At 46.7% G+C, this 25,736-nt stretch overlaps 1 protein-coding gene across 1 annotated transcript in view; it reads right to left on the bottom strand.

Annotated features, from left to right (window-relative positions):
• LOC102267266 (polycystin-1-like protein 2) overlaps positions 1-23,544 on the bottom strand; it is a 107,220-nt gene extending 83,676 nt beyond the window's left edge. The window contains exons 1-6 of the mRNA XM_005907887.2: positions 23,186-23,544; positions 20,116-20,280; positions 17,929-18,114; positions 11,827-11,937; positions 8,809-8,956; positions 61-290 (exon numbers count right to left, since the gene is read on the bottom strand). Of these exons, the coding sequence (XP_005907949.2) occupies positions 61-290; positions 8,809-8,956; positions 11,827-11,937; positions 17,929-18,114; positions 20,116-20,280; positions 23,186-23,486 (1,141 nt within the window). The 5' untranslated portion in view covers positions 23,487-23,544. The remainder of the gene's footprint in view (positions 1-60; positions 291-8,808; positions 8,957-11,826; positions 11,938-17,928; positions 18,115-20,115; positions 20,281-23,185) is intronic.
• Between the last annotated feature and the right edge of the window lie 2,192 nt (positions 23,545-25,736).

Below are 25,736 nucleotides of genomic sequence, written 5' to 3'. Positions count from 1 at the left end.
GATGGATAGATTTGGGGCAAATCAAGGTTGCTTTGATCTTGACCATTTCTGTAGACTCACCTCCATCAAGCTCCACCTGAATCCACAGAGGGTCCCCGAAGACTGCCCAGCAGAGAGGGCTGGCTCCTGACGTGGTCAGGCCAGAACACCCAGTCACACGGAGCCTCTCCGTGTTGTCTTGAATCGTCACTTGCTTCTGAGCCATCACATGCCACTCGCTGGTTGAACACTCAGCAAACACGGTGAAATCCCCGGGGGCTGTGAATTGGTGGGTCACCCTGCTGGACAGACTGCCAGCAACAGTCAGAAAAGTTACCAGTGTTAGGCTCACACAAACACATGCATTCACACACGTGTGCACACATGTACTCACCCACGGCACATCTTCCCTGCTCTGCAAAGATAAAAAGAATGAAGAAAAAGATGCTACATGACCAAGCCAGGGTCTCAGTGTTCACAAAGGTTACATTAAGACTCCCAAAGCAAGTGAGAAGTGGAAGAAATAGCTCTGACTAACCAGGGAGCCGAATATTTGGCCGGAAGTCTGTTTTCTGCCATTTATTGCCTCTGTGGTCCATACAAACCCCCTCTTCGGGCCTTCTTGCTTAGTCTGTAAAATACTGTGCCCAGTCTACCTCTCTGGGCTTTCTTTCCCCATCTGTAAAATGGGATCAGAGTCCAAACATATCAAAATTGTGGCTGTTTTGCTTTTCATTTTCCCGAGGGGACTAATTTAAATCTCTAAAATGGCCTGCAAACATCCCCATCATCTCCCTTCCTGTCCCTCTCCTCATCCCCTGCCACACTCCCCTTCTCTGACTATCCTAGTAGCTCAGACCTCTTTGCAGTTCATAGGACTTGTCACCTCTTCCCCACCCAAAGGCCAGTAAGCATGCCGTTCTTTGCAGGGAAAACTCCTGCCCTTCTCTCTGCTCATACTCTTGGTCTTCCTTCAGTTCTCATTTTAAACATTGCCTGCTCTGGGAAGTTTTCCTGGATTCCCTTTACAGACACTGTGGCTTCTCTGCTTCTCCTGGGTGACCTTGCTTATTCCCCGTCATTCTTCTCTGCGGGGCCGTCGGTGCAGATAGTCACTGTCAGTTCCCCCTGTGTACCTGCACCTGGCGCAGCACCTAGCACATAGCAAGTGCTGAGAAATAGTTTACAGAAGCACACAGTTGTGAAAAAGCCTGGAGGACAGTGGCCTGGAGTTAGCCTAGGAGAGCCTGTTTCTCCCGTTAATCACAACTAACATACGGGCAGAAGACAAAACGAAACTATGAGAGGACCCTGAGAAGGAAACTCCAGCAGGCAGACAGGACCAAAGTCAGAAGCTCAGGAGCCATCCATAAAGATGGGGGTTTCCTGCTTTCTTTGTCCCAGTGGTAGCCTGAGTCATGGTACTGCACAGTGAGTAAAGGAAACAAAAACCCAGATAGAAATCCCTTCTGTTAGCCAGGGGACCAGAGAAAGGGGCCTAGGGAGTCTGAGCGTACAGGGGAAATACCCATTTTTTGTTTTGTGTTGTTTATCTCTTCTTCTCTCCCGTCCCCATCCCAAGCTATCCTCTCTCTTGGAGCTGCACGGACTGTGTGGGATGATGCAGAAATACCTAAGAGAAAACTGATCTTTCTATCCAGATGAACCATGGAAAGGGGACTGTGGAAGCTGGAGAGTGTAGGGAAAGTCCTGAAAAGGAGAGAGGAGAGCTCCCTGATTCTGTGTGTGACCTAGCATGAATCACGAGTTCACCCATAAACTGTGCATGTGCAGAACAGACCCAAAGAAACATAGTAAAAGCCTTTAGTAAAGGACTAAACTGCAGCGGAAACCAGCACCCCAAGTGGCACACGAGTGGAACGGAACCTGACAGCTTTGGAAACTGAACTGGTGTGGGAATCTCTGCTCATAGAAGGCAAGTCAGAATGTGCGGTCTGAATCTAATTGGGTTGGTTGTCTGCTAAAACAAAACAAACAAACAAAATATTAACATTTTCCAGAGCATTTTAAAAAGAACCCAGAGTCTTGGAACCTACTACCCAAAACATCCAGAATACAATTCAAAATTGCCTGATACACAAAGAACACGAAAATGTGACCAAATTTCAGGGAAAATATCATCGATATATGTCAGCTCTGAGATGACTCAGATATTGAAATTACCAAAGACTTTAACCCAGGGATTATAACCATGCTCTGTGAAATAAAAGGAAATCCTCCTGAAATGAATGGAAAGATAGACATTCTCAGCAGAAAAGTATAAACCACTAAAAGCCAAATGGAAATTTTAGAAATGAAAAGCACAGTGTATGAAACAAAAGATTCACTGGATGGATTTAACAGCAGAACAGAGATGGAAGAGGGAAAAGTCACCTAACTAAAAGAGCAAGAGGAACTATCCAACCTAAAGAACACAGAGGGAAAAAATATTTAATTTTTTAAAATGAGTAGAATGTCAGCAATCTGTGTTACAATATCTAAAAGTAAAACATTTGTGTTATTTTAGCACTGGAGAGGTTGCTGTAGAAAAATATATTTGAAGAAATGATGGCTGAAATTTTTCCATATTTGGCAAAACACATAAATTCAAAGATTCAAGAAATTCTATGAAACCAAATGTAAACAAAAAACAAACAAGCAAAAAAACTTGAAGCATGCCCACACAATTGCTGAATAGCTTGAAAATCAAAAGAATAAAAAGAAAATCTCGAAATCGGTCTGAAAAAAAATGATACACTACATATAGTGAGGGGCTTCCCAGGGCCACTATTGGGAAAGAACCTGCCTGCCAATGCAGGAGACATAAGAAATGTGGGTTGGATCCCTGGGTTAGGAAGATCCCCTGGAGAAGGGCATGGCAACCCACTCGAGCGTTCTTGCCTGGAGAATCCCATGGACAGAGGAGCCTGGAGGACTGCAGTCCATAGGTCACAAACAGCTGGACACAACTGAAGTGACCTGCCTCCCACATAGAGCAAACAGTGATATGAATGACTGTAGATTTCTTTGGAAACTGTGGAGGTCAGAGATAGTGAATGACATCTTCAAAGTGTCAAAAGAACTGTCAACACATAATTCTATAGCTGGCAAAAGTATCTTCCAGGAATTAAAGCAAAATAAACACATTATCTGGTGTTTGGTGATGGACAGGGAGGCTGGCGTGCTGTGATTCATGGGGTCGCAAAGAGTCGGACATGACTGAGCGACTGAACTGAACTGATCAGGAATAAAGAAATTCTCTAAGAGACTTTGTTGCTGTAAAATCTACTTTAAAGAAAATGCCAGAGGAAGTTTTTCCAGCTGAAGGGAAATGATATCAGAGGGAGACTTGGAATTTCAGGAATGAAGGGAGAGCACAAGAAAAGGTAAATGTCTCGGTAAATGTAGACTGGTTTTTAAATGTAGACTGGTTTTTAAATGTAGACTGGTTTTTTCCTCTCAAGTTCTTTGATATACGCATAACTGTTGAAAGGGCTTTTCAGTGTATATAAGTGCCCTACAATTGACAATTATAACATAAAAGATGAAAGGCAAAGGAAACCATATGCTAACAAGGCCTTAACATTTTACCTGAAGTGGTAAAATATTAACTCTAAGTGAATATTTTACCACTGAGAGTTAATAAAGTGAAACTTTAAATATATATATTATAATCCCCAAAGAAACTACTTAAAACATTATCCAAATAAGTATTACCAAAAAAGCCAATAAATAAGCAAAAATAGAATACTGAAAATATTCAAATAATCCAAAAGAGGGCAAGAAAGGGGAGAAACAAGGAGGAAGTAAACAGAGGGTAAAATAGAACACAAATAACAAAATAACAGACCTAAATCTAACTATATCAATAATTATATCAATTGTAAAAGGTCTAAACATAACAATTATTATGCCAGATGGAATTTAATAGAAACCAAGACTCAACCATATGCTGTCTACTAGATGCCCACTTTAAATATGACAGTATGGCTCAGTTAAAAGTAAAAGGATAAAGAAAGATGTAACAGTAAACACTAATCAAAAGAATGCTGGAGTGTCCATTATTAATATCAAACAATGTAGATTTAAGAATAAACTAGCTCTAACTCTTTATAGAAATGTGAAGGATAGCTTTGAATCTAGCCCGTTTTTTAGCAATCCATCTGGAAGAAGCAATTTATTTCATTCTCTAAACTCTGATGCCAACTGAAATTGCCCAGGACTAAAAAGCAGAGAAATGGATTTTTTTTTTTCCTGATTTCTCTCTCAGTGATCTTACCCAAGAGAGAAGAGCACAAAGTGGTTTAGTAACTGCGGCCAACAAAGAGAAGCTATGCTCGGAGAACAAAGCAATGGAGACAAGAACTTAAATTTAATAATCCTATGGCCCGACAATTCCACTCCTGGGTATAAGCCCAACAGAAATGTGTACATATGTGCTTGAAAAGTCATTTACTAGAATGTTCACAGCTGTACAAGTTGTATTAATAATAATCCAAATGCGAAACCACCCCTATGCATGTAGCATTGACATACTTGAATGAATGAATAAATAGAGGAATATTCATACAACAGAGTGTATATGGCAATGATAAAAAAGAAACCACAGTTATACACAATAACATGGATCAATCTCAGAAACATGCTTATTGAGCAGAAGTAAGACACAAAAGAAAATATACTTTATGGTTATATTTATATAATCTTCAAACACAGGTCACAGTATTCAATGATGTTAGAAATCATCCTTGGGGACGCCCTGGAGGATTTCTAGGGGGAGAATCATGTTTTGTTTCTTGATCTGGATGCTGGTTATATGCCCGAGTTTTTTGTGTAAAAATTAATTGAGCTGTATCTTTTTATGCGCTTTTCTGTACACACCTTGTGCCTCAATGAAAAGTTTAAAAATTAGTTCAAGGCTCCCTCACTTACTGATTTGTATACATTGCTTTGACATGAATGGGATACAGCTTAATGGGAAGGGAAGGTCGCCCTCCAGACTCAGAGGTGTCCAGAGGTGACTTGAAATAAGACCCAAGAATAACGGCAACACCCTGATCTGCCAGTAGGTGGCAGTGAGTTATCCAGCACCAGGACAAATTTCACTTTATGCTAATTGTCCCTTAAGGCACTGAGATAATTTCAGAAATGTAGAAAGTTGCCCATGACAAACGAAGAAACAAAACAGCTTGCCATGCAAGTGAGCACAAGACACGGAGGTGCAAGGCAAGCATTTAAAGGAGAAATTCTTTGACTTAACTGTTGTTTCGGTTTGAGGTCTGATCCTATCCCATTGTTGTTTAGTCGCTAAGTCGGGTCTGACTCTTTTGCAGCCCCGTGGACTATAACCTGCCAGGCTCCTCTGACCATGGGATTTCCCTGGCAGGAATCCTGGAGTGGGTTGCCATTTCCTTTTCCAGAGGATCTTCCTGACCCAAGGATAGAACCATTGTTTCCTGCGTTGGCAGGTGGATTCTTTACTGCTGAGCCACTGGGAGAGTCCTCCTATCCCATTAACTCAGGTGACTTATCTGGCATGGAGATGAACAGTTCGGTTTGAAAAGCCCACCTTGTACTCTAATGAGGAGTTAAGCAAAAGTAGGAGTCTGTACAAACACATTTTAAAAGAGCATAGTGACATTTATGCAAAGTATGTGACCTCTGTACACTTAAAATTCATGCTATTTTCACATTGTAAATTGAGTGCTGAGGCTGCTGGTGCAGATAAGAGAGCATCAGAAATATATATCCTAATGTTAAAAAGAATCATAGAAGAAGGTGAGTGGGTAGTTTCAAGGTCTAACAAATCTTTAAAGTAGACAAAATTGGATTGTTTGGGTGGGGTAATGGTGAAGGGTGTCACCATCTATTTCTTTTGAAAGAGAAGAAAAAAAATACCAGTAGCTTTTACTTACAGGAATGCCCTGAGGGATTGCAAACGTAAAGCATTGCTTATTGCTGTTTCTCTTAGATTATGAAAAAAATTAATCAGAGAATTCCAGAGAGCAGTATGATAAACACCCTTGAATTCAGCATCCTGACTGGACAAATATTTGCATTTTGTCCCACTTGCTCCAGTTTTTAACTATATTTGTATGTTACTAAGATGTCCTTGTGTAACTAAAGAGCTTAGCAGGGCTACAGTCAGTTTTAACTTATGCCAAGTACAATTTGTATGAAATTTGGGGGGTGAAAGATTGTGTAACATAGCATTTCTTGTTTTATGAATGAAATACTAGCAAATGGGAAGAAATTCACAGAATAATGCCTTGGGTATTTCTATCACTTAAACCTTTTTTTTCCCCACAAAGCATCTTCATGTATAATTTGTTTTATTCTGTAAAACTGTTAACACATTATTGACCAGAAACATATTAACAGCACAGGTATTAATTTCTACAAAAATTCCCTGGTCAACAAATGTATTAAGATCGCCATCAATATAAATGGGATAGGGAAGAAAATGGAAACCCAGGTATCATCTCTGATTCTCAAATTGTATCTGGGATAAGAACCCCAGCCTCTGGATGCAGTTTATTTGGCGGCGTGGCACAATGCCTGAGACCCCAGAGGATTTCTGAGCTTGAGACCCAGCACACTCACTGGACCGGATCTGGGCTGTGGGTGGGGCTTGCCCTTCGTTTGCCCCACCCCACCCAGGCCTTCCAGGAAGGCTAGGCCCCTGCAGGGCTGGATTCAGAGACCTAGCCCCACGAGGTAGAAACCAGAGATGTTTCAGGGTTAGGTGAGGGGCTTATGGGCCTCCATGATTTCCCTGAGGATCCTTGTTGAACTGGAGCCCCTGAAATGAACCAGAACCCAAGAAGGACCTGGAACTGATGGGTCAGTCCTCTGGCTGGGGCACCCAGCAGGGCAGAATGGAGCTTACCCAGGCCCAGGTAGGACTCTGAAACGTTATGAATTGTGTGCAGCTGCCTTTGAGTTGGGGAGGTTCTGTTCCCTAGAGGAGGCAGCACTCAATGCCCTTGGGCCCTGATGCTGCAAGCCATGTTCTCCACTAGGGTCTAAGAGCCAGGGCTTTGATTCCCAGGCGGTCCTGACATATCCGGCTGTGCTGCCACTCACTAGCTGCATGGCTTGGGCAATGCTACTAAACCCTCTAAGCTTCAACAGCTTTGTCTGTAAAACAAGATAATCCTTACCTAGCTCAGCACTGTCCAACAGAAACTGTGAGCCACGTGTATCATTGTAAACTTTCTAATGGTCACATTGAAAAAGTGAGAAGGAACAGGTGAAATTAATTTTAATAATTTATTTCCTTTAACCTGATGCTTTTGAACTGTGATGTTGGAGAAGACTCTTGAGAGTCCCTTGGACTGCAAGGAGATCAAACCAGTCAATCCTAAAGGAAATCAGTCCTGAATATTCATTGCAAGGACTGATGCTGAAGCTGAAGCTCCAATACTTTGGCCACCTGATTCGAAGAACTGACTCATTGGTAAAGACCCTGATGCTGGGAAAGATTGAAGGCTGGAGGATAAGGGGACGACAGAGGATGAAATGATGGGATGGCATCACCAACTTGATGGACATGAGTTTGAGCAAGCTCTGGGAGATGGTGATGGACAGGGAGGCCTGGCGTGCTGCAGTCCCTGGGGTTGCAAAGATCTGGACATGATTGAGCGACTGAACTGAACTGAACCTCATAGATCCATAACACTAGCATTTATACGTATGTGTGGGTGCATGCTAAGTCACTTCAGTTGTGTCCAACTCTTTAAGACCCTGTGGACTGTAGCCCAAGAGGCTCCTCTGTCCAGGAGATTCTCTGGGCAAACACTCTGAAGTGGATTGCTGTGCCCGCCTCCAGGGAATCTTCCTGACCCAGGAATCGAACCCACGTCTCATGTCTCCTGCATTGGTGAGTGGGTTCTTTACCACTGGCGCCGCCTGGGGACAGCCCATTTCTATGTATAAGCAATATCAAAACATCATTTAGTGAGATATTTAACACTCTTTGGTGGGGAGGGAGCTACGTCTTCAATATTCCATGTGTATTTACATTTACAGCACATCTCAATTGAGAGCTGCCTTATTCCAAGGGCCCAGTAGCTCATATGGTGAGTGGCTATTATATTGGATAGCATAGCTTTAGCTCATGAGGTTGTTGTGAGGATTAAGTGAAATCATGTATGAAAGCTGCTTAGCTGCTCTATTATTAGTAATGCTACTATTATTTTTATTATCCTTATCAATAAAAAACATTCCCACCCCCAGGTGAGCATCTTCCTCACCCCATTACTGACTCCTTGGACAGTGACTCAGGGAAGACTCTACTGAGCCAAGCCGAAAGGACCCGGCTCTCCATGACTGCTGGAGTGACCTTCGCTGAGAAAACCTGTGAACACCGTTCTTCCCATTTCCATATGTATGCCACTTTGTACTGTGGTTTTGCCATGCCTTCTGTCAACAGGTGGAGACTATTTCTCTGGCCTTGGAACTTGCTTTGGCCAATGGGAAAATTAGAAAATGTGACATAGGTAGTGATTCAAAAATGCTTGCATGTTGTGCTTTGCTTTCTCTCGTTGCTTGAGACTCTTCTGCCGCCATGCAGCTGAGCCTAGACTAGCCTGTGGGTGACAAGTGACACATGCCACTAGCCAACATCCAGCTTACTGCCAGACGCATGAATGAGGCCTTCCTAGGCCATCCATCTGAGCTAGTCCACACAAGAAAAGCCACCTAGCTAATCCAAAGAACCATGGAAAATAATCACTATTATTGTAAATCACCAAGTGTTAGGTTGTTTTGTTATGCAGCAAAAACTGACTGATACATTCTGAATCAAGGCTCAGAGATACCTCTTACCTGGGTGGGTAGTAGGGATCGAAAATGTGGCCATCTCCCATATTAATTATACAGGACAGGTTTCCGATGTAGGGAGAAAGGAGCCATGTAAGGGAGATGGTGATGTTGTCAAAGATGAAACTCTCATTGGACACCATCAACTGCAGGCCTGCAGATCAAAACACAAATGCCATTTGCTATTATGAAGCAAAATTGCATGTTTCTGTTTAAAACTTACTGTCTTCTGTCTACCTGTCCTTAGTGGAGCTTTTACAGCTTCTGCATGTTTATTCTACTTTATAAGGTTCTTTTGAATCTTGTTTTTCATCCAGGATACAGAACTTGAAATGTACAGAGGGTCTACAGTGAAAAGAAAGTCCTTCCCTACTGCTACCCCTCAGACCCCCAGTTCTGGTCCCCAGAAGCAATCACTGTTAACCAGTCTCCTGGGTCACCTTTTACAGATACTGCAAGGAGATCCAACTAGTACATTCTAAAGAGATCAGCCCTGGGTGTTCTTTGGAAGGAATGATGCTAAAGCTGAAACTCTAGTACTTTGGCCACCTCATGCGAAGAGTTGACTCACTGGAAAAGACTCTGATGCTGGGAGGCATTGGGGGCAGGAGGAGAAGGGGACGACAGAGGATGAGATGGCTGGATGGCATCACTGACTCGATGGACATGAGTTTGAGTGAACTCCGGGAGAAGGTGATGGACAGGGAGGCCTGGCGTGCTGCGATTCATGGGGTCGCAAAGAGTTGGACGCTACTGAGAGACTGAACTGAACTGAACTGAATACATGCACAAGCATGTACATACTTTTTTATTTATACAGATGGTGCTCTGTTCACTATTTGGCACCTTCCGTTTTTTTTTTTTTTTTTTTTCACTTAATATATCTTGGAGATTGTTCTGTATGAGTTCAGTCAGAGAGCTCTTATACCCTTTAAAAGCTGCACAGTGTAGCCTAATTTATTTAACTAGGATCCATTGATTGTCTAAATGTACTTTATAATGTTTAAAAAGACAAAAGGCAAAGCATCTTTAGGAAAATCTCCTTGGTTAGGGTGGCTGATGAATCAATGTTAGCCATTTAGCGCACCTTAAATTTTACGAAAACTAAAGCTTCATAAGTTAGCCTAGAGGATGGGGTGAAGGGTAGAACTTCTGGGGTTCATGCAGCCCTGGGCTAATTTGTGCAATACCATCTTTTGGTTTCTGGCACAAATGAGAAGGGAAAAGAAATAAAAAGCAGACACAAATGAAAAGGACTTTCCTGAGCTGGTGAGAAAGCCACCGCGGTCCTGATTGGTCCTGACTCACAATCATCCGAGGAAACTCGGGATGCAGCAGGCCATTCTGGGCACAAAGGCCAGGGGGTGGAGGGAGAGGAGACTGCTGGATGAAGTTCCTCCCTTCAGAAATCAAAAACTGATGTGATCAGAACACACTGATTCACAAGGGACAGGATATTTGAAATCAAAGTCAAGACAGAAAATCTGGTCCATGTGGCAGCCAGACCCAGCTCACCCACTGCCCTAAGCTGCGTGTCTGTCTGACGACAGTGAGGCTGCGACTGGCAGATCTCCAAGGGCACCCTTTGTCCGGGAGCAAAATCACCAAACGGAAACTGCTGCCAAACCACGTGGCCTCTCTTCCCAGCAAACAAAACGAGACACCCTGCTAACTCTTATTCCACCCATGCGTGTTCCATAAACTAATGCCACCCCCACGTCCTGTACCCTCTCTTCTATGTAGGCTTCTTCCTCCTGTCTCTGTGGGTTCTGCTCTCCTGGATGGCCCCTGGGGACCCCAACGTTCCCTGACTCATCTTTCCCCTGCAGAGCTCCTTGCTCCATTACTCACAGCCTCAGTAGAATTTGCTGTTCTGACCGATTAATTGGTTGGACAAGGGCATAATGTGGTGTCCCAACCCAAGGGGAATTGGCACTGTTAGTAAGAATGAACTCGATACAGCCATTTTGGAAGGTAATGTGGCAATATCTACTAACATTTAAAATTCACATACCCTATGACCCACCATTTCTGCTACTAGAGATCTCTCCTCTAAAAATAATCCCAGGTACATGCCAAGATACATGCACAAGAGATCACCGCAGAGTGATCTGTAAGAAGGAAAACTCAGATGCAGTCTAAGTGTCCATCAAGAGGGGAACAGGTTAAATAGATTTTGACTTAATCTTATGATGGGAGAAGGCAATGGCAGCCCACTCCAGTACTCTTGCCTGGAAAATCCCATGGTCGGAGGAACCTGGTGGGCTACAGTCCATGGGGTCACAAAGAGTTGAACACGACTAGCAACTTCACTTTCACTTATGATGGGATACTGTGCAGTCATTAAAAGGATAAAGTAGTGACTTGGAGAGAGGTCCAAGATATATTATTAAGTGAAAAACATTGAGTTGGAGACTAAAATGTTTAACTCATTATATTTATATGAAAATATACATCTGTACATTCATGTCTATGGCTGTCTATGAAAACACTTTAAAAGGAGGGAAGAATTTATTCTAAATAGTTAACACAAATAGGATCATAGAATTGAATGGGGGGAGTCTTCCTTCTTGATTCATAAAACTTGCACAAATTGTGGTAGTTGGGTTCCGTTTATGGTTTTTTAGATTTGTGAAAGTCCCTGTGCATTCTAAAATGGCAGCCTATGGGGAGGGTGGTGGTTGAGTGGGTGTGGCATGTAGGAATCCTTCTAATCAAGTAATCTCGGTTTTGTCTGTTGTGTTTATTGGCTCAATCCATGAAATTTAATTTGAAAGGTCTTGGAGTTAAAACAGTTATTTTAAACTTCTGGTTTGGTGGCTTGTTTTGCAACTGAACCTCAAATGGTTTTCCCCCAGACTAAGCCAGGCAGGGAGTTTTGAGGACAGCAGTTTTGAGCGAGGAGGTCTCTTAACACACAGCAGATCTGCCCCGTGAATGGCTGCTCCCTCTGGTCCAAGGGAGACTAGACATGGCTTGGAAATAAGAAGGGAATTCCCGCACCCCGGCAAGCTGGAGACTCACCTTCCCGGCACAGGTACTGCACCCACAGGTAGCTGCCTCGGCCGGGGCACAGGTCTCCAAAGTAGGTCCCATCTGCTGCCACCTGGCAGGCCTGCAGCCCCTGGCACTGGCCTGGGAGGCACCCACATCCCAGAGGAAACAGGAGCCGTGTGAAGGAGACAGGGGATAACACAGACAAGAGATGAACGACCTTGCATTTGTTCATTCACCCACCACGCCCCCAACAAGCACCAGTTAGTACCTACTGAAGACCCAGCACTGAGCCTGGTGCTGGCTGTGAGAGAAGTAGATTCCTTCCCTCCAATAGCTCAGGGTCCAGAATGTTGGAATACACCAGAATCCCCAGGAGGGCTTGTGAAGACACAGATTCTAGACCCCGATTTCGATTCAGTAGATTTGGACAGCAGCTTGAAAATTTGCTTTTCTAACAGGTGATGTCAAGGCTGCTGGCCCAGGGACCTCACTTTGAGAACCACCGGTCCACTGGCATCTAGTCAGATGACCTAAGGTAGAATCCCACACCCTGAGAACTGGCAAAGAGGGGACAAGATTAGGAACTCTGAGTCTGCCAAGGGCACCAGGTGTCCACAGGAGACGGGTGTGGTCTGGTCAGAGCTCTGGTCAGAAACTGCGGGGTCATGCCAACGCCCCTCCCTCCACCCATGTAGATGTAATAGCTGCCTAGAGAGGCCTGGAGAAGGGACAGGCAGGTCCTGGTTCCCTCCTTGGCTCCAGAGCATCCTGTAGGTTTGCCCTGCACCCACTCCAGTGTTCTTGCCTAAGAATCTCAGGGACGGGGGAGCCTGGTGGGCTGCCGTCTATGGGGTCACACAGAGTCGGACACGACTGGAGCGACTTAGCAGCAGCAGCAGCAGCATCACCTTCCTTGTCCTCTTTCATCTCTTAGAAACCCATGCTTGCTCCAGATTTTGGCATGCATATTTATTTTTTTAAACAACTTTATTGGGGCTTCCCGGGTGGCTCAGTAGGTAAAGAATCTGCCTGCAATGCAGGAGACTACTTGCAATGCAGGAGACCTGGCTTCAATCCCTGGGTTGGGAAGATCCCCTGGAGAAAGGAATGGCAACCCACTCCAGTATTCTTGCCTGGGAAATCCCATGGACAGAGGAGCTTGGTGAGCTATACCATGGTTATACTCTTTCTCTATACTCAAAAGAGTATAGCGATACCAAAGCTAAACTCTTTGCTACCATGGAGTAGTGAAGAGTCGGACACGACTGATCGACTAAAATTAAAATTACTTTTCTTTCTACTTCTATTTATATGTTTTGGCTGTGCTGGGTCTTCATTGCTCTGCATGGGCTTTCTCTAGTTGCAGCGATCTGGGGCTACTCTCTGTGGCCACGTGTGGTCTTCTCATTGCGGTAGCTTCTCTTGCTGCAGAGCAGACTCTAGGCTTTCTCTAGTTGCAGCGATCTGGGGCTACTCTCTGTGGCCACGTGTGGTCTTCTCACTGCGGTAGCTTCTCTTGCTGCAGAGCAGACTCTAGGCTTTCTCCAGTTGCAGCGATCTGGGGCTACTCTCTGTGGCCGCGTTGGTCTTCTCACTGCGGTAGCTTCTCTTGCTGCAGAGCAGACTCTAGGCACACGGGCGTCAGTAGTTGTGGCCTATAGACTCAGTCGCTGCAGCCTGGGGGCTTCGCGGCTCCGTGGCGTGTACAATCTTCCCAGACCAGGGATCATACCTGTGTCCCCTTTATCAGTAGGCCAACTCTTATCCACCGCCACCAGGAAAGTCCCAGATTTTGACATATCTCAGTGCTCTTTGCCTGCCCAGTTACTTTGCCAGGCAAGCGCCACCCCATCCTCAGATTCTCTCCTGGCCCTGATTCCTCCCCCTGTGTCATGGTTTCATGCCTCCCTCTTGTCTTGTCTTCTTCAGTTGCCCGGTCATGTCCAACTGTTTGCGACCCCATGGATTGCAGCATGCCAGGCCTGCCTGTCCCTCACCATCTCCCAGAGTTTGCCCAAGTTCATGTTCACTGCATTGGTGATGCCATCCAACCATCTCACTCTCTGATGCCCTCTTCTCCTCCTGCCCTCAACCTTTCCCAGTATCAGGGGCTTTTCCAATGAGTCAGCTGTTCGCATCAGGTGACCAAATATTAGAGCTTCAGCTTCAGCATCAGTTCTTCCAATGAGTATTCAGGGTTGATTTCTCTTTGCTGTCCAAGGAACTCTCAGGCGTCTTCTCCAGCACCACAGTTCAAAGGCATCAATTCTTTGGTGCTCTGCCTGCTTTATGGTCCAGCTCTCACAACCGTATGTGACCACTGGGAAGACCATAGCCTTGACCATAGCCTTGACTATATGGATTTTTGTCAGCAGAGTAATGTCTCTGCTTTTCAACACACTGTCTAGGTTTGTCATAATTTTCCTACCGAGAAGCAATTGTCTTCTGATTTCGTGGCTGCAGTCACCATCCGTAGTGATTTTAGACTAATAAGCCTCACCTGTTATTGTTAGCCATGGACCAATGACTCTTCAGTTTATGTCTCTTGTCTAGCTCTCTCTTGAGTTCCGATCCTATGTGTCCAGTCATCTACACAGCATCTACACATGGGTGTCACAGGGTACCCTGGGCTTCTCATATCCTGAAATGAGGTTTTGATCTCTAATTAGAGTTCAAGTGTGTCCCCCAAAATGTATCTTGAAGTTCTAGCCTTTGGTACCTGTGCATGTGAGCTTACTTGGAAATAGTCTTTGCAAACATAATCAAGTTAGGATGAGGTCATTAGGGTGAGCCCTTTGTCCAGTATGATCGCTGTCCTTTGGACACAGAGACAGGACATGTGAAGCTGGAAGCAGAGATTAGAGAGACACATCTACAAGGGTTTGTGGTGGAGCGTTGCCAACAAATCCTGGATGCTAGATGAGGAGAGGAAGGGCTCTCCTCTGCAGGTTTCAGAGCTAGAGAAGTCCAGCTCTCATCTTGATTTTGGACTGGCCTCCAGACTGCCAGAGAATGTGTTTTCTGTTGTTTTAAGCCACTCAGTTTGTGGTACTTGGTAAGGCAGCCCCAGGCCAGATCTCCCTTCTCCTCTTTCCACCAGCTTCTCCTCCTGCAGCCTCTCCTCTCAATGCCAAGGTCGTCCTGGACTCCCACCATTGATGAATCCCATCAGTACTTCCTGTTTCTGAAACCTGTCCCTTTCTGTCCATCTGCACTGCCCTAGTCTGTGCCCCCAGCCTCTCTCACTTGGGTTTCTGGCATCAGCCTCCCTTGCCTGGACTCACAGCAGCCTGTGGGTGGCTTTAAAATACACCTGGCTGTGTTCCTCCCCTGCTGTAAAGCTTCCAGTGCTTCCCCAACATCTTGGGCTACAGCCTGGGTTCCTCGGGTGCGAGTGCCCCACCTCCACCTGCGCTGAACACTTTGCAGCTCCCTGCACCTACCACGCTCTTTCTCGGCCCTGAGACCGACACAGGCTCTTCCCTCTCCCTAAACACCCCTCCCCATTCACCCTGTTGTCCTTTTCCTGCATGATTCCTATCAGATCTTCAGGTCTCAGTTAGATCTCACTTCCCCTGGGAAGTGGGCCAGTCCTTTGACCATCAGCCCGCATATCCACCCTCACCCCACTTGGTCTCAAATTCGGGGAACTACATTTCCCACACTCCCCTGTGCTCTAGCAGGTGCTGATGGAAGACTGGAGGCAATGTATTAGCTTCCAGTGGCTGCTGTAACAAATGACAGAAACTTAGTGGCATAAAGCAGTGCACATTTATTACCTCACAGTTCTGGAGGTCAGAGGTCTTGGTGGGCTCAGGGTATGACAGGCTGAAATCACAGCATCACAGCAGGGCTGTGTTTCCTTCCTGGAGCTCCTGGGGAGGAACCTGCCTCCAGTCCCATTCTTCCTGATGGCTGAACTCAGTTCCTTGGGACTGTAGGACTGAGGTCCCATGTCCTTGCTGACTGTCAGTTGGGACCACCCTTAGCTCTTAGAGGCCTCTCTCCAGTCCTTTCATGTGACCCCCTGTATCTCAGAGCCTGCAGTGACCATCAGATCTGTTTCATGCTTGAATCTATCCAATTTATCCATCTGCCATGTCTGTTTTATGCTTCTAGCTGGAAAAAGTTCTCTGCTTTGAGGGGCTCATGTGATTAGACTGTGCCCACTTAGGTAATCCAGGATAATCTCCTATTTTAAGATTAGCAACCATAATTACTTGCACAGAGACCCTTTTGCCACGTAATTTAGCTTATTCGTGGGCATGGCGTTTCATCATACCCACAGTTCCAGAGACTGGGGCGGGAACCTTGGTGTTCATAACTCTACCTGCCCCGGATGGGAAGAGGTGTGGGCAGGATGCCTCTCACCCCTTCTCACGGTAGCTCCTCTGCAGCCCCAGCTCCCTCTGGCAAGGACCTCCCCCATGGTCCTTGCTCCCACGGGGCAGCCTCCGTCATGGTTCCAGCGCCTGCTGGGCAGCCCTGACTTCTGGTTTTGGTGTGACATCCACTGTGGCTGTCCCTCCAGCCCTTTGGGATAGTAGTGGCTTCATGCTGCTGCACTCTGAGGGTTGCACCCTTATCTCATCTTTGGCCTCTCAGCACTTCCATGACGGGTAGTCCGCTCTGCTGGGAGACCTACCATGAGTTCTAGTTTCCTGCCAGGACCCAGTTCGCTACATCACTCGGCGTGAGTTCTTTCCCTACTAGGGGCGCCCATAGCACTAGAGTGCAGTCTCCAACAGAGAGGGGATGTCTGGTTTTGCTTTGTTCTTGTCCACTGCTCTTTCTCCTGCACACAGAACAGTACCTGACACATAGAGTAGGCACAAAGTGAGTTCTGCGTGAGTGACTAAGGAGCAGCTTTGCCCCCTTCTGTGTGACACTGAGCACAGTGCTAGGTAATTGCCTGCATTTGTGTCTGTCTCCCCATTTGACTGTGACCTCTGTTGAGGAACAGATTGTGTTTTATTCATCACTGAATCCACAGAGCCCACTATCGTGCGTGGCATAATGTCAGTACTCAATTAATGTCTGTTGGCAAACTGATTGATGAACGAGTGATGGTGGCTCTTAGGTACAAACAGACACCTCCTGGGGCTCCGCCCAGATCTCCTCCAACCTTCCCCCAAAGGATGCAGGGCTTCATCCAGTGTGCCCCTGGGTGTGGCTACAAGGTTTGAGAGCTTGCATCTGAGTGTTTGAGGAAATAGCCCACTGAGTTCCACCTGAGAGGGAGGCACACTCATCAGCCTGTCCAGCCCAGGCCATTCCCCCTTGGGGGGCCACGTCTCAGGGATGTGGGGCTAACGAAGGAGTCAGAGGGAACCAACTAGCTGAAGCCAGCATTTCCTTCCCCGGCGCCTGCTCTAAGGGGAGCAAGGGCAATGTGGGTCAGACGTGTGGGGAGAGGAGCAAGTTGTTTTCCAAGGGAAAATCCTTGTCACCAGACAAACCTGGCTCAGAGGCGGATTTAATCTGGTTTAGGAAAACAAGGGCCTAGACAAATCCTCTCATGTGAAGGGGAGATACTATCCAGAATGGTGGTTTGATTAGACAAAGAAAAACAATTGTTTCAGGACTGTTCGCATAGCAAGGATCAATCCACACATCTCTCAACAGAGGAAGAGACAAACTATGATATAGTCACATATGGATGAAATAAATATGCTAGTACATGTATCAAGAGGAGTGGTGGGTAATCTAACATTTTATTCATTTTGGTAATGAGAGAATGTTAAGCAAATATGGAATAACGTTAAGATCTGACCAAGTTGGGTATTGAATCCAAGGAGTCTGTTGAAGTATTTTTTAGTCTTGTCTGTACATTTGAATTATTTTGAAATTTTAGAAGTTTAAATTCGGAAGAGAAAGCAATATTGTTTGCACCCAGTTGGGATGGGGAGCAAAATGCCCACCGGACTCATCAGATGGCTTTGATGTCAGGTGAGGTGTGAGCCATGGCCCCCTTACTCCCCTACTTGGTGTGGGCAGACTGGCCAGTTTTCCCACATGAAAGAGGCCGGAGTTCAGATGTGAAGGCCGTGCAATCCTTCCAGACCCCTTCGGTGGACACGGGACACTGGGAAGTGTCCTGCACTTGCAGCCAGAGCCCTTGGGTCCTACCTGCCACTTCATCCTTGGCGCTGACCCAGCTGCATTCCTCCTCCAGGTCTGAGGGGTGCCCGGCGCCCTGGATGCAGTAATGGGGCGTCCGGCGCCCGTAGAAAGCGTCCTGGATCTGGATGACCTCCCCCGAGCCACAGTGCAGGGTGGCATTGAGGCCCTCGCAGGCCAGACTCTGGCCGACACCTGTGGCAAAGGTAAGGGGGACACAGGTCACAGATGGGCCAGTGCCCGTTGATGGGAAGTGGAGGGGCCTTGGGCCAGGACTGTGAGATGCTGGACACAGCGGGAGCTGACTTAGCAGGGCTGAGAAACAATGTGATGGGCATGAGTGTGGCTCTGGAGCCAGACTGCCCAGGGTCTGGGCCAGCCCGGCCTTGCCCTGGCTGTGCTGCCTTCTGCAGGCTACCCAGCTTCTCTGTGCCTCCCCTGTATGGGGTAGTCAACATCACACCCCATAGAACTGTTAGGAGGATCAGATGAATCTTTACACATAGAGTCAGGGCTACAGAAGCGGCAACTATTGTTCCGCCTGTTTAAGTACCTTCCTTGAGCCTTATCTGAAAACAAAGATGCTAAACAAGCATTTTTTGAAAAATGAGTGAGTTTCATTGAGTCTTTTTACCAGTCCTATGAACTGTACTGTTATCCTCATTGGTGACACTGGGCTCTGTGGGGTCCCTGTGTTGAGATCCCACTCCAGCCCAGCTCCTGGCATGTGGTCCACACTCGGTAAGCATTTGTTTATTGACCTAGCTCAGGTGTGAACAGCAGAAAGTGGGAACCACTGGCTTCAAACTCAAGCCTGTCTGCCTGGTGGGAGCACCACAGGGCAGAGGTTGAGACCAAAATCTGTGTTCATTCTTGTGGCTGCTGTAACAAATGACCACAGAACTTAGTGGCTTGAACATCACAAATGTATCTTCTGATAGTCGTGGTTCAGTGTGGGCTTTACTGGGCTAAAATCCAGGTGTGGCCAGGGCTGATTGCTTCTGGAGCCTTTAGGGGAGAATCGATTCCCTCGCCTTTTCCAGCTTCTAGAGGCCCCTACGGTCCTCATACTGTGGCCCCTTCCTCCGTCTTCAAAGCCAGCAGCACAGCATCTCCCCCTGTCTCTCTGATCATCACATCTCGTCTCATCACTTCCTAGACCTGTGGCCTTGGGGCAGGAACTTACCCCAGAACTTCCAAGCCTCCCTTTCTTAGCTTTGTAGTGGGCCTGCGACAGAATAGTAGAGGTCCTTCTACTGTGTGACGAGTAAGCGCACACAGGCATGCGCAGTTCAGCTCCTGGGGCTGAAGGTGCTGAGACAGGCTTGCAGTGGGGGTGGGGAAGGGGGAGGAGCTTGGTGGGGGTTGGGGAGGGACTTGGTAAGAAGCCAGGGAAGTTGCATAACCCACAGGTGCACAAAGTTTCTGAGTTTCACAATCAGCCAGGCAGGAGAGTTAAGCTCGAATGGCACCTATCTAAAGCTGAGCATGGGGGAAATAGAGCAGGGACCCCTGTAAGTGTCCAAACCCAGAACGGGGCCTGGAAGCCAGAGTCTCCACTAAGGGGCTTAGAAACAGGAAGAAAGCTGGGCCCAGGAAGCACAAAAGCTTCAGCTGAGCCTGGCTTGATGGTCAGGGGACCATGGGGTAGCTCAACTCCAAGACCAAGCCCCACATGGCAGGCAGGACCCAGCGTGGAGCCACAGGCCATGCCTTCAGGGACTTGCACACACACACAGCCCCCAGGGCCCAGAAAGGGTCAACCACAGGCAGCAGATGGAAAGGGCACAAAGGCAGAGCACGGAGGGGATTCAGGAGTTGGGGGTGAGGGGCTCAAAGCCAGGCTGACCAGGGAGCAGGAGTCAAAGGCGAGTGAGAACAATCTCCTGGGACCACATCTCCTTCCATGGGAAGACTGGAAAGGAGAGGAAATGCGGCCGAGCATCTCCATCTAATGCTGGTTGTGAGACCAGCACGGAGGTAGGCAGGTGAGTGGACAGGGATGCAAGCTGGAGAGACGATGGAGTGAGACACAGAGACACGGAGCATCACACACACAGAGACTGCGGGCATTTAGAGAGAGAGAGACAGAGAGAGACAAAGAGAGACACAGCGAGAGAGGAGATGCAGAGAGACGGAGACAAACCAAGAGACAGGAAAAGGTGGAGGAAGACCCCAGAGCAGAGCCCAACTCACCAAACTCACAGATGAAGGCGAACTCCTGCGTGCAGTTGTCCGAGGCCACCCACCTAAAGGAAGGGTCTTTCCCGATGTAGCTGCAGGCTTTGGGTGCAGAAGCATCCTGCCCTCGGCGCCAGTGGCTGTAGCTCACACATGAGGCGTCCATCCAGATCCTGGGCCCTGGGATGGGAACATGACCACCAGGCCTTGCCCCAACGCCACTCCTTGTGTGCAGTGGGTGCTTAATCAGTGCTGACGGATGGCCTGAAGGCCTCTGTGCCACGCCAGTGCAGGGGCATTGCCTAGCCACTGTCTTCCAACGTAAGACAGGAAGACCTGTCTTCCAGGTTTCTTGACCTGCAAACCAGGGCACCAAGCCCATGCAAGGCAGTTTGATTAAATAAATGATGCTTCCAGCAATGTCTAAGCACAGTTGAAAAAAGAGCATAGCAATGTGCCTTGGGATGGTAAGAAATGTTCCAGAAAGAAACAGGGGACTTGTTATATATACGTGGACAGTGATAAGTTAAAGTAGAAGTAGTTTTCATAGCCTCAGTACTCTTCAGAGACTTGAATGCACTGACAAGGCTACTGAAGAATTGAGAGAGAGAGAGACTCTGTGTGTGTGTGTGTGTGTGTGTGTGTGTGTGTAAGTATATCAAGGACACCAGAGATCTTGAAAGCACTGGATATGAAATATTTACTGTGAAGACTTAAGAATACATTTACCATTTTTTAGAGGAAAGAATCCATACATATTGTTAAGGAAGATTCAAAGAGAGCAAAAAGGTATAAAATGAAAACATCTCTTTCAACTCCAGACTTCTCCCATCATTGTTATGTCTCTTGCAAATTGTTCCAGAACAAGTGGCATCCACACACCCACCTCTAGAGCACCTGGAATCTAGTACCCAAATGGCACGTAGTGTAGTACTCAAATGCTATGGTACTGCACACGGCCAGGACAGTCCCCTGCTGCTTAAGCAACTTTGAATGCTGGAGGTCAGGACCTCGCAGCCTACTCAGATCTACCCCATTTTCTGTAACAGCCATGCAGTATCCCTTGGAGATTGTAAATAGACATGCTCTGGACCTCTCTGGTGGTCCGGTGGTAAAGAATCCACCTGCCAGTGCAGGGGACACTGGTCCGATCCCTGGTCTGGGAAGATCCTGCATGTTGCAGGGCAACTAAGCCCGTGTGCCACAGCTACTGAGCCCACATGCCACAGCTGCGGCAGCCGGTGCACCCTAGAGCCCGTGCTGCGGGACGAGAGAAGCCACTGCATCTGGAGGGTAGCCCCCACTCGCTGCAACAAGAGCAAGACTTCATGCAGCAGCGAAGACCCAGCACAGCCAATAATAAACAAATAAAAATGTAAAGTAGACGTGCTCCTTTAACTGCATGTAAAGGAGTGTCTGATACACTGAAATCCACGCTTTCTGTGCCTACAAAACAAGAAACCGTTCAAAGGATGTCACCTGAAGATGCATCTTAGAATTCAGATCTCCTGGTTGTGAGTTTCCTAAACTGAGCTTTGGCAGCTGCTCCTTTATTAAAGCCTTTCCATCTATGCTGGCATGTTGCTGCAGGTGCTCAGCCCAGACCAAGCTGCTGCTGCTGCTAAGTCGCTTCAGTCATGTCCGAGTCTGTGCAACCCCATAGACGGCAGCCCACCAGGCTCCCCGTCCCTGGGATTCTCCAGGCAAGAACACTGGAGTGGGTTGCCATTTCCTTCTTCAATGCATGAAAGTGAAAAGTGAAAGTGAAGTCGCTCAGTCGTGTCTGACTCCTAGCGACCCCATGGACTGCAGCCCACCAGGCCCCTCCGTCCATGGGATTTTCCAGGCAAGAGTACTGGAGTGGGGTGCCATTGCCTTCTCCGCCAGACCTAGCTTCTCATTACTAAAGCCCAGCAGTTTCTACAGGGCAATGCAAGGTGGCAGGACACTGTCATCTTGAGCAAGTCATGTCCTCTCTCTGGACTTATTTTCCCCGTCCATAAAATAAGTGTAGCAGTGCTCGCCTCATGGGGCAGGTGTAAAGCTTAAATATGAACACCCATTCTTTGTTATGAACGGACCCCAGGAAAACAAAAATGGCCACAATACTGTTCCTTCCCTTGAAGAGTTCACAGTGTGGGGGAAGACACCTAAGAACTGACGTCATGCCAGAAGTGGACAAGGTCCTTCAGGTGCAAAGAGGAGGACTCACCTGAACATGGAGGGGTTGAAGGAAGGCTCACTATTCCACCAAGAACCGAGAGAAGGATAAGGAAGGGTTTCCAGGACGACCGTTAACATGAGACTTTCTGTTGTGAACTGAGCTGTGTTAAGCACTTAACCCACTTCAGCCTCATAACAAGTAAGGAAAGACATATGGGAGTGCTTTGGAAATAGTCATTATTTCCTGAGGCTCAGTTTTCTTGTCTATCGAGTAGGGACAACAGTGATAATTCTCATCAATTATGATAAGGATTCAGTGTGAAAATGGATGTGAAGCCCTCAGGGCAGTGCCCAGCACTGTTCCACCAAGAAGTGAAGATGCCACAGCTAGTCTTAGGCACAAGTAAAGAAAAGGACATTGGCTTTTAACATTAGCACGTTAGCTGTGTGCCAGATTCTCTGCTAGCTACTGAGCAAGAATTATTTCATTTGATCCAAAACAACCAAAAGGAGAATCTCCTAATCATGAGAATTGGCACATATTAATTTGCTCCATCAGAGAAGGCAATGGCACCCCATTCCAGTACTTTTGCCTAGAAAATCCCATGGACGGAGAAGACTGGTGGGCTGCAGTCCATGGGGTTGCGAAGAGTCGGACACGACTGAGCGACTTCACTTTCCCTTTTCACTTTCATGCATTGGAGAAGGAAATGGCAACCCACTCCAGTGTTCTTGCCTGGAGAATCCCAGGGACGGGAAGCCTGATGGGCTGCCGTCTATGGGGTTGCACAGACTCGGACATGACTGAAGTGACTTAGCAGCAGCAGCAGCAGCAATTTGCTCCATGGAGCTCTGGATAAGAAGCTATGGTGAGAATCACAGCCACAAACTCCCCATAAAGTATAATTATCACAGCACCTACCTTCTGCGGTTCCATTCCGAGCTGAGCTCCCTGTGAGTCCAATCCACCATTCCCTGTCCCGGGAGAGGTGCTTCTGCAGAAATTTCTGGGTGGCTTCATCACGAATGAAGACCAGATGACCTCCTTGCCTCTCGCACCAGCTCTGGGCACCGTAGAAGGTGCGGCTGAGAGACACAAATTCGTAGCAAGCATCTCTGAAAGCCACTTGGTTCTTAGAGCAAAAGCTGCCGTCATCTGGCTTAGCAGTAATGGCCCCAAACTCCAGAGCAAGCCCCAGGAGTACCACGGCCAAGGTGCTCATCTTTGAACCACGGCTGGAACATCTGGGTGGAGCCGGCTCAGGTCCTTCATATGTTGGTGCCTTCACAACTGACTGCCATCCATCTTCCCTCCTCTTTTTGTATCACATCATAGTGACTAACCTCTTGTGTAAGAGACAAAACACTCAGGACGAATGTGTCTGCTGTTTTGCTTCCCCCAGCTCTTTGTTCCATGACAGTTCCAAATCCAGTTAATTTGCGAAACAGTCTTGTAGAGAAAGATAGCAGTGCTGTATCTCCTGTCTGCTTGTCATTCGGTCAACTGTTAGCTTCCGATAAAAATTCCTGGTTCTTGGTTTTATGTCATTACCCTTCATGGCTCAATGTTTCGTGAGGAGCCATCAGCTTGTGGGAACTATGCGATAAAAGAAAAGCAGCAGGAAAGCTAGAGTTACAGATGGTAAAGAAACCAAGTTGTGCTCATATCCAGCCCTACTGTCTGGAGTGGCCACTCTGCCCAGATGATAATCACATTCTCCCAGCGTGGCTTCATCCTAATGAAGACTTTTTTCTGCTCTCTGACTCATCACATTACCACTCGTGCCTATTTGAGAATAAATATTTCCTACAAAATTTATTTGATGTCATCATGAAAACAAGCTTCTAAAACTTCAAACCTGCCCATCTTCACCCACTGCCTAAACCCTCCAACAGGTGTCCGTGGTCAATGGATCAAGTTCAAGCCTCTTGGCTTTGTATTCAAGGCCCTATAAGAACTGGTCCCTGACAGTGTTTCCAAATACACCCCCAAAATGTGGGGAAACAAGCTCTTTCACTGATTGCTGTTGGAATTATAAATTAGTACACCCTCTGTTGTGGGCAGTATAGAAATATCTATCAAAAAACATTAACATTTTAAAAGCAAAAGCTCTGTAATGTTGCAGTTCCACTTCTAGGAATTTTGCCTACAGAAAAATTCATACATATGTGAAATATCATGTATATAGATATATGGTTATTCGTTGGAGAATTTTGTGAGAAGGAAAGATTGGAAACAACCTAAACATCCATTGAGAGAAAATTGGTTAATAAAATATGGTACATCCCATATATCCACTGTTCTGGAAATTTCATCTAAATGGAATCCTACACTATGTGGCCTGTTGTGACTGGCTTTTTCACTTTAGCATAATGTCTTCAAGGTTCATCCATCTTATAGCAGGTATTGATGCTTCCTTCCTTTTTTTGGGTGGGGAGAGCATTCCTAAAAAGCTTATAGAATAAATGTTCAAGGAAGGGTCTTTCAGATATGTTATATCCCCACCTTAGCTTTTCGTTTGCCTTTCTGGGTTATGTTTGTTGTTCATGATAACTTTTAATATTAATTAAGTTTGCCAGAATTACTATGATACTTTAGCAGTGGGAAAATGCCAGAGTTTCTCTAGGGAATTTTTTCTTTAGAAAGATATCTATGTAGGCCATTTGGGTTGTGATAGGGGTGATTCCAGGGCCTGGTTTATACCATTATGACAAAACACAGTGCCGGAAGAGATGGGCTACGTAAGAAGTTAGTAATTTGTGGTTGGAGAAGGGAGCCATGCAACGTGGTGGGACTCTGGAGCCTTCAGAAAAGGTATCAGGTAAGTGGATTCTCATGGCAGGGTGGCCAAAGGTCTAACGTTTGGCTTTAAGCTGTTAACTCGCTCTGACCCAAGTTACCGCTTTCTGTTTTTCGCTCCCAGCCATCTCTCCCCCAGGTTCTGGCAACTCCGACTTTCCGTCTTTATGGACTTCACCATTCTGGATGTTTCATACACACAGAATCCTATGTGTGCCTTTGTGTCTAGCATAATATTTTCTAAGTTTTCACTTTATTCCTTTTTTACTGCAGGTAATATAGACCACATATTGCTTATCCATCTTTCTGTTGAGGTACACTTGGATTATTTTATTCTGTGCAATTCTTGGGGAGAAGGAATGATGTCTGTTAATCTCCATGTATCCCTTGGCTGGCACACAGTAGGACTCAATTGTACTGGCCAGCCTGGCCCCATCCCAGGTCCCTGGGGCTGACCTTTGAAAACCAACCCCTGCCCCCAACCCAATTACCATTCCCAGAAGCCTTCCAAGCCCTCAGGAGTCGTTCCGCCGGGCAGGGCCCTGGGTAAGATTCGATGTCAACGCTGACTCACAGGCTGGGCAGAGCTAGCCTCTTATCTCTAGGGGCCAAGCAACAAATGACTTTCATTAGAAATCTATGTGGAAGGCCACACGCAGAGATAGTGTATCTC

Source organism: Bos mutus, chromosome 18 (assembly GCF_027580195.1).
Source record: "Bos mutus isolate GX-2022 chromosome 18, NWIPB_WYAK_1.1, whole genome shotgun sequence".
Classification (NCBI taxonomy): Eukaryota; Metazoa; Chordata; class Mammalia; order Artiodactyla; family Bovidae; genus Bos; species Bos mutus.
This window is presented reverse-complemented; position numbering and strand designations above follow the sequence as displayed.